This window comes from Gallus gallus, chromosome 1 (genome assembly GCF_016699485.2).
Source record: "Gallus gallus isolate bGalGal1 chromosome 1, bGalGal1.mat.broiler.GRCg7b, whole genome shotgun sequence".
Lineage (NCBI taxonomy): Eukaryota > Metazoa > Chordata > Aves > Galliformes > Phasianidae > Gallus > Gallus gallus.
The window spans coordinates 14,894,320-14,911,565 of NC_052532.1; the positions used below are offsets into that span (position 1 = coordinate 14,894,320).

The 17,246-nt window shown below is 38.3% G+C and overlaps 2 protein-coding genes across 3 annotated transcripts in view; one reads left to right on the forward strand and one right to left on the reverse strand.

Annotated features, from left to right (window-relative positions):
• COG5 (component of oligomeric golgi complex 5) overlaps positions 1-17,246 on the reverse strand; it is a 184,111-nt gene that overhangs the window by 138,630 nt on the left and 28,235 nt on the right. The window lies entirely within an intron of this gene.
• On the forward strand, positions 6,923-12,942 carry GPR22 (G protein-coupled receptor 22). 2 transcript variants are annotated; one of them, XM_001231997.6, is made up of 3 exons: positions 6,923-7,343; positions 8,358-9,377; positions 11,337-12,942. In XM_001231997.6, the coding sequence occupies exon 3, from the start codon at positions 11,362-11,364 to the stop codon at positions 12,661-12,663; it is 1,302 nt and encodes a 433-aa protein (XP_001231998.1). In that variant the 5' UTR covers positions 6,923-7,343; positions 8,358-9,377; positions 11,337-11,361; the 3' UTR covers positions 12,664-12,942. The 2 variants fall into 2 exon arrangements, with proteins under 2 accessions (XP_001231998.1, XP_015131275.1); XM_015275789.4 differs by having other exon boundaries at positions 8,358-9,250.

Genomic DNA, 17,246 nt, shown 5'->3' on the forward strand with positions numbered 1-17,246 from the left:
AGATTATTCAGCAACTAATAAGAAAGAAATTCAACTGTATTACTGATACAGATGATGCAAACTACTGCACCCAAACAACAGAGGAAGAAAGAAAATAACCTAAAGATGATATCAGCCCTAAGCTAAATTTAGACCAACATGCACATCAGTCAAATGAATATTCTTTTTGCAGAGAAAATGGTGAATCCGACACCCTGCATTAGCTTAGCTCAATTTCCTTAGTTACACATTTATCATTATAACTTAATACTTTTTAACTTCTCTCATACGTCTTTTTATGGCGCTACATAATCTGATTTTCTATCAGTTTCTCTGAACAACCTTGATTAATAAGAGATAAAAATAACAACTCAACAACTAGGGAGGCAAAGACAACAGAGTATTTTATCATTAAAAAAAATCACACAAGAAAACATAGCACTGCATATTATTTTTTCAGACTTTGAGAACTTCGTGAAGGGAATATCACTGCTATCAAATTGCTATGAATGATTTCTCCTATTTGAATTGAACACAGGGACTTGATAGATCATTTCAATCACTTACAGGAAGCATTCACATCAGTGAGGGATGGGGAGAAGTCTCACTACTGTCCATAGATGCTATCTGGTTGTCTGAAGAAGGCAAAGCATGCTCCTGTCACTGTAGCTACATGGAAACACTCAGAGTTACTGTGTGTAGTCAATGAACTCTGATTATAAAGGCAGTAACCCTGCTGGATTGTTTTTATCTGCTTGAATTTGCTTGTTTGTTTGTAGTGCTTCCAAATTAAACCAGCCCAGGGAATACTGGAGTGAGACAGCAGTGCTGACAGTAACTCAGTGCTGGCGGTGACAGTGAACTCACACTGACGGCACCCTCACACTGTGGGTGATCTCAGCAAAACTGCTGGGACCCATTTTGTGCTGTGATACACACTCCTGTTGTGTTCCCTCTTTAGAAACAGGGCAGTTAAGATCGTAAGACTTTCATCACTTAATTTCAGCTAAGACAGGTGCTAATAGGCACTGCATGACAACACATCTTAACAAAGAAAAAATCACATTGCTTTCCTATTTTTAAAAATGACTGGAAACAAAGTCTAAATGAGGTCTCTGAGAAATGAGCAACTCTAGAGAAAACCTTCCTGATTTCTTGTTTTGTTCTCAATTAGCAATTCCTCGTAAAGGCCATTACAGCAGGAAGGTGCCTAACAAGGCTACTGCATCAGTGATTACAATGGGGCAGCAGGTGCTGCTGCCTATCCTGCACACTTGACCAGACAAAGCTCCCACAGCAGGCAGGGTATCTGATGGACAGCACTACAGCTTTATCCTGCATGAGTAGCTCAGCTGCCTCTGATCCCAACTCCCCATAATACATCAGTCAGAAGCCTGCCACGACGCTCACATGGATGCCGTTCTTTCACACAGCAAGCACAATGCCACTGAGAGCTGGGACCTGAGCGTGCCATGCAGAGCAGCAGACCAGGTGTCAAGGAGTAACGCTGCAAACTTCTTCCAGCACACCAAATAGGTTAATGAAAGCAAGGTTAGCAACCACCGGACTTCTAACCAGGAAGGAATGTGTCCAAAGACAGAGTGTTAGCAGCCTAGCTTGAAGACCTCCAGTCGTCACACTGAACTATTTTCCAACCCAGACAGAGAAGCAACCTTCTTCCAGGCACACTTTTGCATGCTTAAAATAAACAGCGCAAGCCACCGGCTGTGCTCAAGTTTGAAAGCAATAAAAAACAGATGATGACAGAATCAAAATGCTTTTTCCAGTAATAACAAAAACTCTCACAAGAGTCAGTACTTGATTGCTAACTTAGAACTATGTGTAAGAACAGAAATACCTCACACTGTCAGGGTACAATTTTAATGAAGGAAAAGCTAAACTCACTCCAATGTTATAATTTTTACAGAAAAATGAAAAAAATCTTTAAATGTATAGTGATGATTTAAAATTTTGCCAGCAGATGCTACAAGACATAACACCATTTGTTGTGAATGTTTGTGCTAGAGAATAGGCCACTTCTATGGGGTAAAGCAGGAGTCACACTGATGTTATTCAAATTACTATTACTATTAAAGTCGTGCTTCTATCCTGAGGATATTTTTTTTTTCCACTAGTATGCATAAATACTTACAATATTGGTACAATAAGGCACCAAGACCATGATTAAGCTATAACACTAAACCAAACTTACTGTTATGATATGAAAAAAAATATTCTCCATCTATGAGTGATAGCCACATCAATGCTTCCATGATTTTTGCCATCCTCTCTTTTTGCAGAACTATAGTAAGATACAGCTTCAGTATTAATTGCTGAAAATTGCTCTGTAATTTGTACACTTGGTTGTGAGCATAGGAACTTCCAGTGCTGAAAAAGCCAACAGGACAACTAAAGGAGTTTATGCAGCACAAATAATCTACACTCGATATATTCACAAAATCAAACGAATCCTATAAAACATAATTACTGTGTAGCAGTGTAGTTTTTCTGTATTCAAGCTGCTATGCTAATATTAATTTTACATCTTCAAAATGAATATATATTCATCTATAAAACAACGTAAAAACATATATTTATTATTCTGCATATATACAGTTACTTGTCTTTGTGTCATTTCCAAAAGTATAGGTCTTTGCTAGCACAAGCAGAAGCACAACGAAACCATTTAGAATTAAGCTAGAAAATCCAATTTATTTATTTATTTTTTAATCCATTGAGGTAATTCTAAAATGGAGAAACTGAGATCAACAATGTCTCATGTGTAGAAATGTTTTCTGGAAATGGAAAAATGGAAAAATTGAATTTAGAAGTACCAGAAAGAAAAAAAGAAGAAAAAAATACATTAGGAAAATAAGAAAAGGAAGAAAACTGTGGCACTCAACAACGAGAGAGAAAATATAATAAACGTTATGGATTGGACACTGAATGAAAAATTAATTTTGTGGATATCAGTCTTCACTGCAGAAAAGCAGTAACGGTCTTAAAACAGTTCTCTATAGATTAGAAAAATGAGGATAAAGCACTTGTGTCAAAATAAAGAAAAGCCTCCATTACCATCAGAGTTGAAATGGTATTCATCTACAAATTCCAGCTCAGTTTTTGTTATCTGTTCATCATAGCATTCTTGAAGAGTAATAAAACCCTTTACAGCTAGCACTTGAGCACTGGGCAGGCATCAGATTTATACCTCTTCCACAAGAGTACGCTGCAGCGCAAGCTTGGTCAACAGGCTATAATCTCAGTATCAGGTAAACCAGAACACCAACAAATACAGCACAACTACAGCATGTCTGCAAAACTTCTGAACCCAAACTATCATTATCTATTGTTCATTCATGCTTCATGCTATAAAAGTACTGAATTTTCAACATTCTGATAAAGTTCTTTGCAACAGGCTATAGAGGAAATAAAGATGCAGCTAGGTAAGAAATACATTTCAGATACGGATCACAAACTCAGAGAATAGGTGCAAACAAAAACCCACCCAGTGGAGCTTCACTGGGACTAAGCATGTCACTGCCCAGCACAGGTAAGCACACGGCGCTGGAGGAGCTGTCCAGCGGTAGTTCTGCAGGGGCACTGTGTGAGTAATGCTGAAGAATAATCTTAGAGCAAGACTTCCAAAACCACCCCGTATTTGTTCCCAAAAGTAACTTAAGCTCTAAAGATATCGTGTGTTGAAGAATTTGCAAGAGGTAGGAGACCAAACCCTCTGCAAAAATGAGAGCAGATGACATTTTAGACCCATAAGCAGGAACAGCGACTACATGAGCAGCAAGAATGAAACCAGGCAACTCAACATGAGGACCAAAGAAAACAACAGAAAATGCTGCTGAGAAACTCAGGAGGTTATCATTATCATAGAGACTGAAATAAGAATAAAACAGAGAGCAGGGGAAGTGAGAAGGAAGTTTCCCAACTGTGCCAATACAGACCTTCCAGATGTGTCTATTCCATGACAGCTGGATGCTTATCAGTTTGCCAAAGGTTTATGTAAAGCTAAAGCCACAGACCACATTAAAAAAAAAAAAAAAAAAAAAGCTAACATTCTAATAGAAAAAAAAAATCAGAATTGAGTACTTAATTTGACCCTTTACTTTACAGATGTTAAATTTCATGAATGTAGGGGATCTTTTCACCAAACAAAACTCTCCTAACAAAACTGCACCACAAGAAGTAGTATTTGGGGTGATCTCATCCAGTGATGGTTGGTATTAGGACACTACCACCTGAGCAGAGAAAGGAAGAGAGTGGATAGAAGAAGGAAGACCTAGAACTATGTTACAACTTGCACATTTTTGGGCTTACTGCTCCCAGCAAAGCAGGAAAACATATTCTAATAGATGATTATGACTCCTGAATTCAGTCTAAAGGTACTTCAGTGGTTTGTGCTATGGCAGCTCCAGATACCACATGCTCTGTATCCCAGCTCCCATTTAGCACACACCTCTGTTTCCTTCTGCTTCAATCTCCTGCCTCTCCACATTTGTTCTCCCCTTACATCATCCTCAGCAGCACCAATATGGACACAGGTGTGAGAGCAACACATTTCCCTGTCAATACTGGGTGCACTTTTTGCCCACTCTCCCTTTCTCCCCGTTGCGGATGATGTCATCTGTTCTCACCATCTCAGCAAGCAGCTGCACAGCACTGCCTTGTAAGCATGTCTATCCTTCCACCTACTCCTGATTGCCTCCATATGGTACTGCTGCTTCTCCTGATTTTCTCTCCAGAAAACTTGAGCTTGATATGCTCTGAACTCAACTCTTATCATTCTTCTCCAACACTTTCTGCAGATAAAACTTGTGCCATTATTGCCTCCTGTAACATAAGAAGTAACTTGTGACTCCTTTGCCTACATTTGAACTATGTATCCAAGCTATACACAAAATCCTGTTACTACCATCCTCTATATCCACATCATTTTCCTTCTAACACTACAGCCTGACTGAAGAATTAGACAAAGAGACTGAGATTAATCTGTTTAAATTTAGACAGGCTTCCCTACTTATCCTAAGTCATACTGCAAGTGAAGCAAGTAAATCTCTAATATATTACAAGGTATATATGCTTCATTTCAGGGATCCCCTTCACCTCTTGGTATTCACTAGCTTCATGCTCTTGTGAGCCAGGAGAAACAGAGACAGCTTGAAGGCCTCAAGCAGCTGCTACTTGGCACAGCACCCGGCACCTGCTGAGTGCAGGAGCTTTGTTCAAAGTTTCTGCAACCTTTTTTTTTTTCCTCTACTACTTCACTATAAAATTTTCTAGAAGTAAAAGAGGATCAGAATCACAGAATCATAAAGGTCAGAAAAGACAACTAAGACCACCTAGTCCAACCGTCAGCCCACCCCACCATGCCCACTAAACCATGTTCCTCAGTGCTACATCTCCACTTTTCTTGAACACCCGCAGGAATGGTGATTCCACAGCCTCCCTGTGCAGCCTGAGCCAGTGCCTCACCACTGACCCTGAGAAGAAACTGTTCCTAATGTCCAACCAGAACCTCCCCTGGTGTAACGTAAGGCCATTACTTCTCATCCTATCGAACATCATTGACCTGGGAGGCCAACGCTTGCCTCACTACAACCTCCTTTCGGGTACCTGTAGAGAGCAATAAGGTCTGTGAAACAAACTAGAGGAATATGCAGCCATTGAAAAATAAAAAAGTACAATGTTACCTAAACATAAGTATCATATTGGATAGTTTAGAAAGAAAATGAAGAAAAAAAAAAGAAAAAAGAAATGTTTACACAATTGCCATTTATGATTGCATAGAACTTCACCAACATTTGACCAAACTTTACTATAGTAGTTTAGATAAGAACCACACATTAACATTATTTTATCAAACTTTTCAGAAAAAAAATCTTTCAAATCAAGACAAAAGCATAAAATGCCCAAACCTCCACACTTATTTGACAGACAACTACCAGCAGAACATTTTTTACTGAGATATTCTTAAACTACTTGCTTCTGCAAACTGATGATAAAAATTATTATTTTTGGTTGCACAGTGAATTCATTTCTAGAAATTATTTTAGCATTAGTAGCAATTAAAACTGACACTGTGCTGTACTTTCCTTACTCTTCAGTAAGTGGTTGTGAGCACTGTTTATGTTGAGAACAGATTCAGAAATAAGTTACAAAACAAAAAAGTGAAAATGAAAACCCTCTGCAGTCTCCACAAAGGTCAAGAATGTAATGTAAGGCACAGCCTTACAAAAACCTGCCAAGTATCCAGAAAAATCCATGTGGAATATTAAAAAAATTGCGTAAAGTTAATATTTCAACAAAATTTACAGGCAACGCTATTATACATACGCTGTATATGGTGATGGATCACAAGAATCTTTTCTGATTCATGAACTAAACTGAATTATTGACCCATTCTGAGGGCCTGAATAATCTCTGTGAATCTTAATTGAAATGTTACTAATATACAAGGGGGTGTTGACTTGTCCTGAGTATAATTTATTCAAGGCAAGACCTAAGTGTTGACTTGCATATAAACAGACCGGAGAGATTCAGCTTGGCTCACAAAAAAGAGAAGGCAGTTTTATTTTGGAGATATTCCTAGGACAAAAGAAAAAAAAATCACAAATGGAAAGGAGACAAATGCAAATATAGATCGTTGGAAGCTTTTTAAGTAATAAAGGTTTAATCCAATTTTTTTTTCTTTACAGCATCATGTGGTTTCCAGTGTACACAAAGTGAAGAGTGAAAAGGTAAAAATAACACTGGCATAGTCTTAATATATTCCAGAATTCATAAATCATTTGTAAATTTAGTCCTTTTATAAAAGAATCCTTATATAAATCAGGGAGGGGGGGGCGAGGGGGGAATCAATCCCATATATGAAGCACAGTTTAAGCCCCACATCACTGACCAATCAAAATTAGTGAATGCACTGCATCTCTCTGCAGTGAAGGGAAGCGACAAGGTAGGCTGTCATTCTGCAAAAGCTGCCCATCGCAAGCTCGCCTCTCCGAAGCGCTGCTCTGCTTTTTTAGAAAGCCTGAATCTCAGTGGTGTCTCTGGAGACAAGAAGCCTTCAGTATGTTAAATTACTTTCATTATGTATTTTCAAATGCTTATTGATTCTACAGTAGGAAGAGTGGGAGACTGCAGCAGCCTCTAAACCAGAACTAAAGCAGTTGTATACATTAGCAGTATGCTGAAACAATGGCACACTACAGGCACAAATTCTCATTAAGGTCATTTTTCGAGGATGTGCTTTTCACCCTCTTTCCCTTCTTCTCTGCTAACAAGTGAACAAAATGAATCCCTCCAACCTGGAACTGCTTCACCTGCACCGAGAATTTATCAAACCTGTAGCGGAGGTAAGATCTGTTCCTTATTATGGTATGCAGAATAAGCAGCATTTAACAAAAACGGGGGGAAAAAAAAGAGAAAAGAGGAAGGTATCAGATTCAACTTGTATTAAGCACTAGGATCGTGTTGTATTTGAGCCCGGGGAATATCTGAATGCTATTTCCCCATCCCCATTAAAAACACAGTGGTAGACAAATGCTATTTTGTATGAAGTCTTGCAGAATATTAAGAACCTGTTTTGCTCATACAGTATAAAGACAGTATAATTTAGGTTAATATAGTACTGGGGAAAAAAAAACCAACATGAAATGCAACTGGGAACATTTCTTTCCTCCCTCAGCAGTATTTCCAAATATTGGCAGTTAAATACGTTACAGATTTATTCAGTTGCTCTCTGAAGGAGCTGACAGTCTGTTAATTGGTGTACACTTACTGTTTTATGAAGGTCAAGTAATATGACTAATCTCTGACTTGCTCGTGAAATCTCCCTTTTTTTTTCACTGTTTGGTCGGTTTTTAAGACTTATTTCTTCCACTGTGTCTCCCAAAATCAACTCACTTACTAGAAACACTGACTTGCAGCACATTTATTTCAAGAAATACAATTTTAACAGTGTGCAAATTAAGCAAAAATGTGTTTCCTACAAAGTTTATCGACTTTGCTCAATTTCTCATCAGCAGATCGGAGAGCTGCATGTATAAAGTAGCTGCTCCTTAGAGCTGGGCGTCACAGACACTTTACATCCAACAGTTACTGCTTCTGGTTGGGGTTTCCTGCAACCTGCACTGTTTGGAGAATAGGAGACTTGTCCAAAAAACTAAATTCATGCCAGTTAACGCAAACATGATATGATTTTACTGGGAAATAGGGAACACGATAACTGATTGTATAATTTGTAAGATGCAATTCTAGACATCCTTTATTCACAAAAAAAGTGATATTTCAAAAAATATCATTGCATTACTTTATTTTGAAATTCTCAGCCCTACTTTTAACCTTTTTTTTTCCCTCCCCTTCACAAGGGCATGCAGGATCTAATTCAGTTTTACAACTGACAGTATGAAGAGCGCAGTTGGCGGGGTACCCTTCTAGCTGTATGACCTACAAGCAGCAGGACTCACCACTACCGTGCATTCTTAAGGCATAAAGGAATTAGAAACAAAACATGGAGCACGCTTGTATTACCATTTACATGTCAAGAATATACGTGGAAGACTGACGCATCTGCTCAGATTTCTTTAGAAGAAGAATACGAGTGATTCTTAAAATGGTGAGCATTTCTTAAAGAGGGATTTATAATTTAAAACCAGAACTGTGGAAACTACCGATGCATGAAGAAACAATGAAACATGAATTCCCGAAAGGAGAATATGCATTATTCACCAGCAAGCTGCACAAGGGTTTAACCACGCCTTTTCTATACTGCTCATTAAATATCTTATTTGTCATAATGACTAATGGATATTTTTCTCTCAATTTTATGATCTGTTATGTATTCTCCTTAAACGAATATAAACCAAATTAGGTAACTCATGGTTACTGTCAAAGCACACGAACTGGATTTTATGATGTACAGCAACTTCTTCAACTAAGCCATCGCTCAAAAGTAATGAGCAGGAGTATTACAGAAAGAAATGCGCAACTGTAACTAAAGGATGTCTACGTACACTCTGAACACAGAAGGCAGATACTCTTCCTTTTTCTTTTTTAAACCTGGAAAATAAAAGCAGGCTGCTACAAAATGCAAGAGGGGAAAGAAATTAACATCACCTAAAAGAAGGTTTGTCGCTGCTGGCCTGGAACTCGGCACAGACGAAGTATCTCAAGCAACTGAGCAGTCCCCATGTTTAATCAAAATTTTCTACTGCTGAAGTGCTGGAGCAAAAAGAGGAAAAAAAAATCTGCAAGGAATGAAGTAAGAGCCCAGCTAGTACTTGGTTTCCAGGTGACAGTGCATGTCAAATATCTGTCGGTGACACCATGTATCAATTTATGACAAGCTGTTACGAGGAGCTGAAAGACCCTTGAGGCGCAGGAAGCAGGTAGGTCACAGGCTGTGCACTGCAGCCCCTGCTCCGCGCTGCACCGGAGCAGCACCATGCAGAAGGGCAACGTGCTCGGTAAATTCCCTCTGCCCTGACATTTGTACTCATGCTTACCTGAAATTAATCAATGCAACAAAGAGGTGATGTTAAATCTTCGATTTTGTAGATTTAGCTCATCCAAAGTTCTCAGTTGCCCCAAAAATTTCGGTGTAAGGTTACCGTTAAGATTGTTGTGGGTTTTGGTTTGTTCATTGTTGGCTTTTTGTTTTGTTGTTTTGTTTTTTTTAAAGCAAGATCTGCTTTTGATTTCCTCCTGGCTTTTACTAATACGAAAGAGCTCACTGTACCAAGTAATGCATTTGGACCGGCTCTTGAAATACAGTCAAAGCCAGGACAACACACACAGAGGAAATCACATTCCTGAGGTTTAATGTAAACCCATCAGAATTTGCCTAGACTGGAAATTAAACAACGCTTTTGAAATATTTGTTTCATTTCACACACGAGCCTCATAGGTTCTCATTTACATCTTTTGTATTTAAGAGGTAAATGTGAAATAACTGCTGAAGCATACCAAGATTTTTCATCATACAATTTGCAATTAATAGTATTGTGCAATAGAGGCTTTTCAGAACTGCAGATGAAATTCATTTGCATTCCATATCCCAAGTGTGCTCAATTCATACTTTCACTAAAAAAGCAGCTCAGTTTTGTTCACCTTAGTGCTATCCATTTTTAATGCATTCAGAGTGGAACAAAGGTCTGCATTTGAATTTTGTTTCATGCCAAGTACTTCCCCTCTTAAATTTAAAACTACTTATAAAACCCTCAAGTATCACAACAAGAAACTGAACGACCTCTTATTTATTCATCTCATTACAGCCCCTAGAGCTGGCTGACAGCACAAGCAATACACACGCCAGGTATTAACACAGATGCTCAGCTTACAGCCTGCCGGTGTGTGGAAACCAAAGCATGTGCAGCCACAAAATAAAAATCCTAGAAAATAGTGATAAATGCTATTTTTTTGGGCCTCACATACTCCTGGGATAAATACATTATGTATTTAAATCTGTTGGATTTAATCTCAGTATGTAAAAAATCTGGAAGAGATAATTTTATATTTAAGTACTATTTTATGAAACTTAAATCTGTTTTGGAATAAAATTAAATACTCCTCCATCAAGGCACCAATTTTTTGAAGAAACAGAATATTCAAATCAGAAAGAGGAAATGTAGCATTTTTTTAATGAACTCCATTACCCCAAACCTATATAAGCTTTACACTGGAAATTACACATACTTGTATAGACTCTTTGTAGTACAAGTTTCATACATGTAGATGCACACCAGATAGATGTGAACAGAAGTCTTCAAGTCCTATCAAAATCTGTTTAATTGCAGAACTTCAGGTCTCAGTCTATGACACTCTTACAAAGTCTTCATCAGGAGGCTGCTGAATTGCCGTCAGATATTTTAAATGCTCTTTTCAGGATACATAAGCAACAGTGCTCTAAGTTCCTATCACTTCCTTTTTTTCCACAATAGCCTTTTTAAAACGATCTTTGAGCACTAATTTGCCAATACTTAACAACATTCTGCTGAAATAGCACTCACCACAATACAAAGGCAAAGCACAAGTATAGTTTATTGAACAAATGGGCCTTTTGTAAAGGCTACATCACTATAAATAAAGCCTTGTCTCCCCTGAGTGGAAGCTTTTCATCTTTTTCTTTTTTTTTAAACAAATCTTGCTTTCCTTTAAAAAGGAAAGACTTTATTCTAGATCCTCAGGCTTTTGGGTCCATGCCAAATACAGCTCTAAACATACAGTAAATTAAGAGTTTGGTAGGAATGGATGCTTTTCCTCTCTTCTCCTTTCCCATCTTTTTTCTAACATAACAAAAAGTGTTGAAAAAAGAAATCAAGTAGTTCCGTGTTTATTTCACCTTTCAGGAGAAAAAGCAACTGCAACAAAAGAATGTGTTTCTCCCCCATTCTGGAAGGCAACATGCAGTTTGAATCTAACTTCACAGTTCGAGATGCCATTGATGACATCGACACCAACATGTACCGACCACTGTCATATGCATTAAGCTTTCAAGTGTCTCTCACTGGATTTTTGATGTTAGAAATTGTTTTGGGACTTGGCAGCAACCTCACCGTGCTGGTACTTTACTGTATGAAATCCAACTTAATCAATTCTGTCAGTAACATAATTACAATGAACCTTCACGTACTTGATGTAATAATTTGTGTGGGATGTATTCCTCTTACTATAGTTATCCTTCTGCTTTCACTGGAGAGTAACACTGCTCTGATCTGCTGCTTCCACGAGGCTTGTGTCTCTTTTGCAAGCGTTTCGACCGCAATCAATGTCTTTGCTATCACTCTGGACCGATACGACATCTCTGTCAAGCCTGCCAACCGAATTCTGACCATGGGAAGGGCTGTGATACTAATGACATCAATATGGATCATTTCGCTTTTTGCCTTCCTGATTCCTTTCATTGAAGTCAATTTCTTCAGTCTTCAAAGCGCAAGTACTTGGGAGAACAAAACGCTGCTGTGTGTCAGCGCAAACGAGTACCACACCGAGCTAGGGATGTACTACCACCTCCTCGTCCAGATCCCAATCTTCTTCTTCACCGTGGTAGTGATGCTAATCACGTACACCAAAATACTCCAGGCTCTTAATATCCGAATCGGCACAAGATTTACAACGGGACAAAAGAAGAAAGCTCGAAAGAAAAAAACTATTTCTCTCACCACGCAGCACGAGACCACGGACATGTCGCAGAGCAGCGCAGGAAGAAACGTGGTCTTTGGCGTAAGGACTTCCGTGTCTGTGATCATTGCCCTGCGCCGAGCCGTGAAGCGGCACCGGGAGCGACGAGAGCGGCAGAAGAGAGTCTTCAGAATGTCCCTCCTGATCATTTCCACCTTCCTGCTCTGCTGGACACCCATCTCCGTTCTAAACACCACAATCTTGTGTTTGGGCCCAAGTGACCTTTTGGTAAAGTTGCGCTTATGTTTTCTAGTCATGGCATACGGAACAACTATTTTTCACCCTCTACTTTATGCATTCACGAGGCAAAAATTTCAGAAAGTTCTGAAAAGTAAGATGAAGAAACGAGTTGTTTCAATCGTGGAAGCAGATCCCATGCCAAATAACGCTGTCATACACAACTCATGGATAGAGCCTAAACGGAACAAAAAGATCACCTTCGAAGACAACGAAGTAAGGCAGAAATGTTTAGTACCTCAGGTTGTCACTGACTAGACTTCAGTATTCACCAAAACACATCAAGAGGAACATCTGAACAAACTGTAGAGAAATACTGCCAAATAAGAAAAACATTTTTTAACTATTGGCTAGACTGTACATTTTCCAATATCTGTGTTAAATAGAGTAGGTCTCGTATATTCGATTTCTTCATGATGTAAGATATCTGTTGCATGGCTGTTTGTTAGCGTAACACCATGTGTATATTTGTCAGAAATATTCAAGTCCTCTTTTTTAGGAAATAAATAGCCTTAAAGAAGTGCAAACTTTTGAAAATATTTGTACGGCTCAGTTTCTCTGTAAATATAAAATAATTTTTAAACAAGAATTCCACTCGGGAATCTTTCATTCTCTAAAGCACAAATTCAGCATTTTGCCTGGTGTATTTTAAAATTGGATTCATAAACGTTGATCAGAGAGATTCTGATCACTACATAGCTACAATTTAGATACATTTTGATCTCGCATTTGGATATGCACTTATATATTTATTTCAAATTTCTCCAGCATCCAATCAGCATGCTCTTCAATTAATGATTCAGAACCAGTTATTTTTATTTGAATCGCATTGGTTGAAAAACTTCTAAGAAAAGAGAAAAAAAAAGTTCTTGCATATTGAAACAGTTGATCACAGTCTCAGACATACAGTTCTGGTATGGAAAGCACAAAATGATGAATAATTATATGAGGGGCAGAGGGAGACAGTGGGAAAGACGGCCTAAATGAGGGTGAAAACACAGGTCAGAAAGTCACTGGGCCTGATATTAACAGGCAAGAATCAACAAAACCATTTCTGTGCAGTCTCAGATGCTCACACTGCAGGGGCTTTGCAGCTGGACCTCCAGCATGACATGCGGATCTTCTAGAAAGAAAATACTCATTCATACCATCTATCGTCATAGATAAGATAGAGCTGTCAGGTGGCACAGCTAATTTAGAAACAATTTTCTTGGCCTCATTAACTTTTGTATTACTTTGGTTTCATCTTTGCTTCAGTGATGTTCAGTTTTGGTCATGGAACTGCTTTAACACAAGCCAAATCCCACGATGGCTAGCTAACCTATTTCTGTATACTCTGGACAGATGTGTCATACCATCATTATATTCCCTCTTTTTCCACTTCATCTCACACCTTCAATGAGTAGACAGAAGGCCTTCAGAAGTCATCATCTATAGCACTGCAAGCAAGAACTGAGATACTCATCCCCCCCACTTTTTTGGGGTGGTGATTTGAACTATTCCATATATAAAATCCTCAATATTTCAGTGAACAGTGGCTACATTAATTGACTTTTAAAAAACCTACAGAATCAATTAGTGAGAATGATTTAACTTGTCTGGCTATATAAACTCCTCAGTGTATCACCTACTACCATGATAATTAGAAGGATAATTCTCAATAAGTACTGACTTCTATTAAAAAAAAACAACAAACAAAAAAATCCAATAGAACGTATCCTTGAATATCAGATATTTTAACTAAAGCATGACATAAAAACTGAGTATTTCTGAAGCACTTCTCCAAAGTTGCCTAGGGAAAAAAATAATTGTGGTTTTAAGGGAGCAAAATGCTATTTTCCATCACGTCATTAAATCATATCTGTAGTGCCAACACTTTTTGTGGTTTAAAAAAAAAGAAAAAGAAGAAACAAAAAGCTGTACATCTGAAGAACCTCAGTTTACCCAAACACAAGACACTAACTGCAGCTCCATATTCCACAAAGACCAGGAACTTAAAATTATCCAAGTTCTACCTATACATTCTATTATCTAACTGGTAATAATTTGTTTCCTAAAATTATGGTGCAGTATACATTCAAAGATAACTACATTGGCTTTGTTCTAAAGGCTAAACCAATTCTGTCAGCATTCAGTTGTACCTGCTTATAAACAGTGTGGATCGGTGTGAATTTCAACCATAGAAATCCTTCATTTTACTCAGAAGCAAACTTAATAGTAGTAGATTCTTATATTCTTTTTTAATCCCATATGTTCCAAATTTAAGACTTCAAAAAAATTCCTGCATGAGTAAGCTCCTGTGAGAAGATGCGAATCCAAAAAACTAGAACCAGTATATTTTTCTTTTTTTCTAACAGTTCCTCCCTTCTCTGACTAGCAAATATGCTGGAGGAGGAGAAAGTGGGATCTCTACGATTAATGGCATAATATGATTTATCTGATTACTTTTCTTCCAATAAGGCATTCTTAAATGAATTTAAAATATCATTCATTTATTCAAAAAGAAGAAAAAGAGAAATAATGACCCCAGCACATGAGTGGTCTTGTGATTACTCATGTTCTTATCTAAAATAATCATTTAAAAAAAGACTGCAGACTTAAAAGGTCTTAAAAGGACTGCAGACTTTACACCAGGGCTTTACTTGTAAAAACTAAATAAAACCTCAAGTACCACGTATTTAGTGTTTAAGGGCTCATCCATTAGAAAGCCAGATTCTGTGATGCAGTACTTCATAACAAAGAGAAAACATAACCGAGGAGTCAGAGCAAGAGATTAAAGCAGCTTTTAAAGGCTACATCGCTCAGCCAGTGATTGCCAGTAAGAATATAAGCAGGTCCATTTGTACATTTACTGTTCCTCATCTTTCATGAAATGCGGCAAAGGAAAAAGACTTCCACGACGTTGGAGTACACTTTGAGGTCTGCAGAAAGAAATTCTGCACAGAGCAGGGAGTCACAAATACGTGCAGTTGAATATATGTGCAGGAGTCATTACAAAACAGAAGCAGACGCGGTCTGTACCGCAAAGATGACAGATTTAACACAAACAAGACAAAATAAAGAGCAACTGGTGAAGCAAGACTGCGTATCCCGCAGATACAGAAGAGGATTTTAGGAGAGATGTGAAGGTGTGCCGTGGGTGCTTGACAGACAAAGACTAAAACAGAACACAAGAAATAGGCAGCATCACTGGAGTGAAAAGGGCAAATATACGCCGTGGTATTGTACAATAAGAAGCCCACTACATTCTAAAAAATGATCTCATCACAGTGAGTCATTAGTTCAATTACATTTCACACCATTCAGCCTAAGGCAAGCAGAACTGTACAGGACTCTAAAAATGCTAATTCCAGCAAATGCACAGTGGCAATTTGAGCAATAAACACCAGTTTGCACGTATTCACCGTCCCTGGGGTACTAGCTGATATCTGACCACGTTTTCTTCTAACTTGCAAATGTAGTTCCACTCAATTTTACACTGTGAAATGAGGTCAGCCCCCACTAAAAGCACAAAAAGCTGAGGAGAATGCCAGTAGCTATTACAGTGCCCGAGAGCCATACCTGAACAAACTAGTACAGCACAAAGCAGAGAACCAGGAATGTAAACAGATCTCAAATACCTAGTTTCAAGACAGCAACAATTTTTAAAGGTTACAACTCATTGCTACCCGGTCAGAAGTTCTGTTTGCTTCATTAGTACCCGGGGAATAGGAACTGCTACAATGACTTCTAGCCATGTTAGAACAGAAATGTATACCTCCGGATACATATAAAATCAATACAATTCTCTTCCCTCACTGTTATCTAAATCCACGCACACACACAGTATACATCATTATTACATATCTGCACACATCCAAAGTAGAGTTCAATATTAGCATCTATTTCATATTTATATGGAAGCGTTTTTCATAAGTGCATCTCTGAACTAAACAGACACTATGCTCCACCACGCACGTACTTCAACACCTTCTCTTATTGTTGTTTTTTTTTTTATTCTTAAGGTTTAATAAAAGATTTGATAGGATATATAGTTTACCTTGGCTTTAGAAGGATTTTTTTCTGCTCTATTAACCACTATGTACATCATACTGCAATGCACACAACCGTTCTTTCTCAGCATTGGCGTATGTGCCAGGCATCAGCATTCCTTGATATCTGAGTGTTGTAGGCATGTTTGTTTCCTCTGAAGGAAAGTGTTTTAGTTACCAACTGTCGTTAAAATCTTTTAAAAAAGAAGAAACTGCAGCATTCCTTTAGCAAATTTCCAAGGCAGTATTAAAAGATACAGAACAGACCAACTTACCCTTCCCCACCGTTCAAACAAAATACCTTGAACGTACAGCTGAGGACAAACAGCTTCAGTCTTTAGACCTTCCAGCTTCACAACAGCCAAACCCCCCTCCCACTTCACACATTCTGCTGCAATATCACTGAATTCACTTGTCTTACACTAAAAGCAGAGAACAACTTGACTGTGTAATTACTTTGCCTCAACACACAGAACAATGTTGCAATCCAACAGGAAAATTAAATACCGTGGTTGCTTTTTGTTTTGCTGGGGGGTTATGGGAAAAAAAAATACAACAAAGAGATGTTGTAACTGACTAATAGGAAAATTAGTATCAACTCATACCCGATGGCTGTTAATGAAGGATGCAAAGTACATTGAGAATACAGGTCAACAGCAAAAGGGCAGAAGGAACGCTGTGAGGAGACTACGGTCATCGTGACTGCAGAAAGGTGGAGGGCAACGTGCACTCGTCACAAGGAGCGTGCCAACCTTGTTCTTCATATTGCAACAGAAACCCACAACAGCTGATCTTCGAATCATCAAGTGT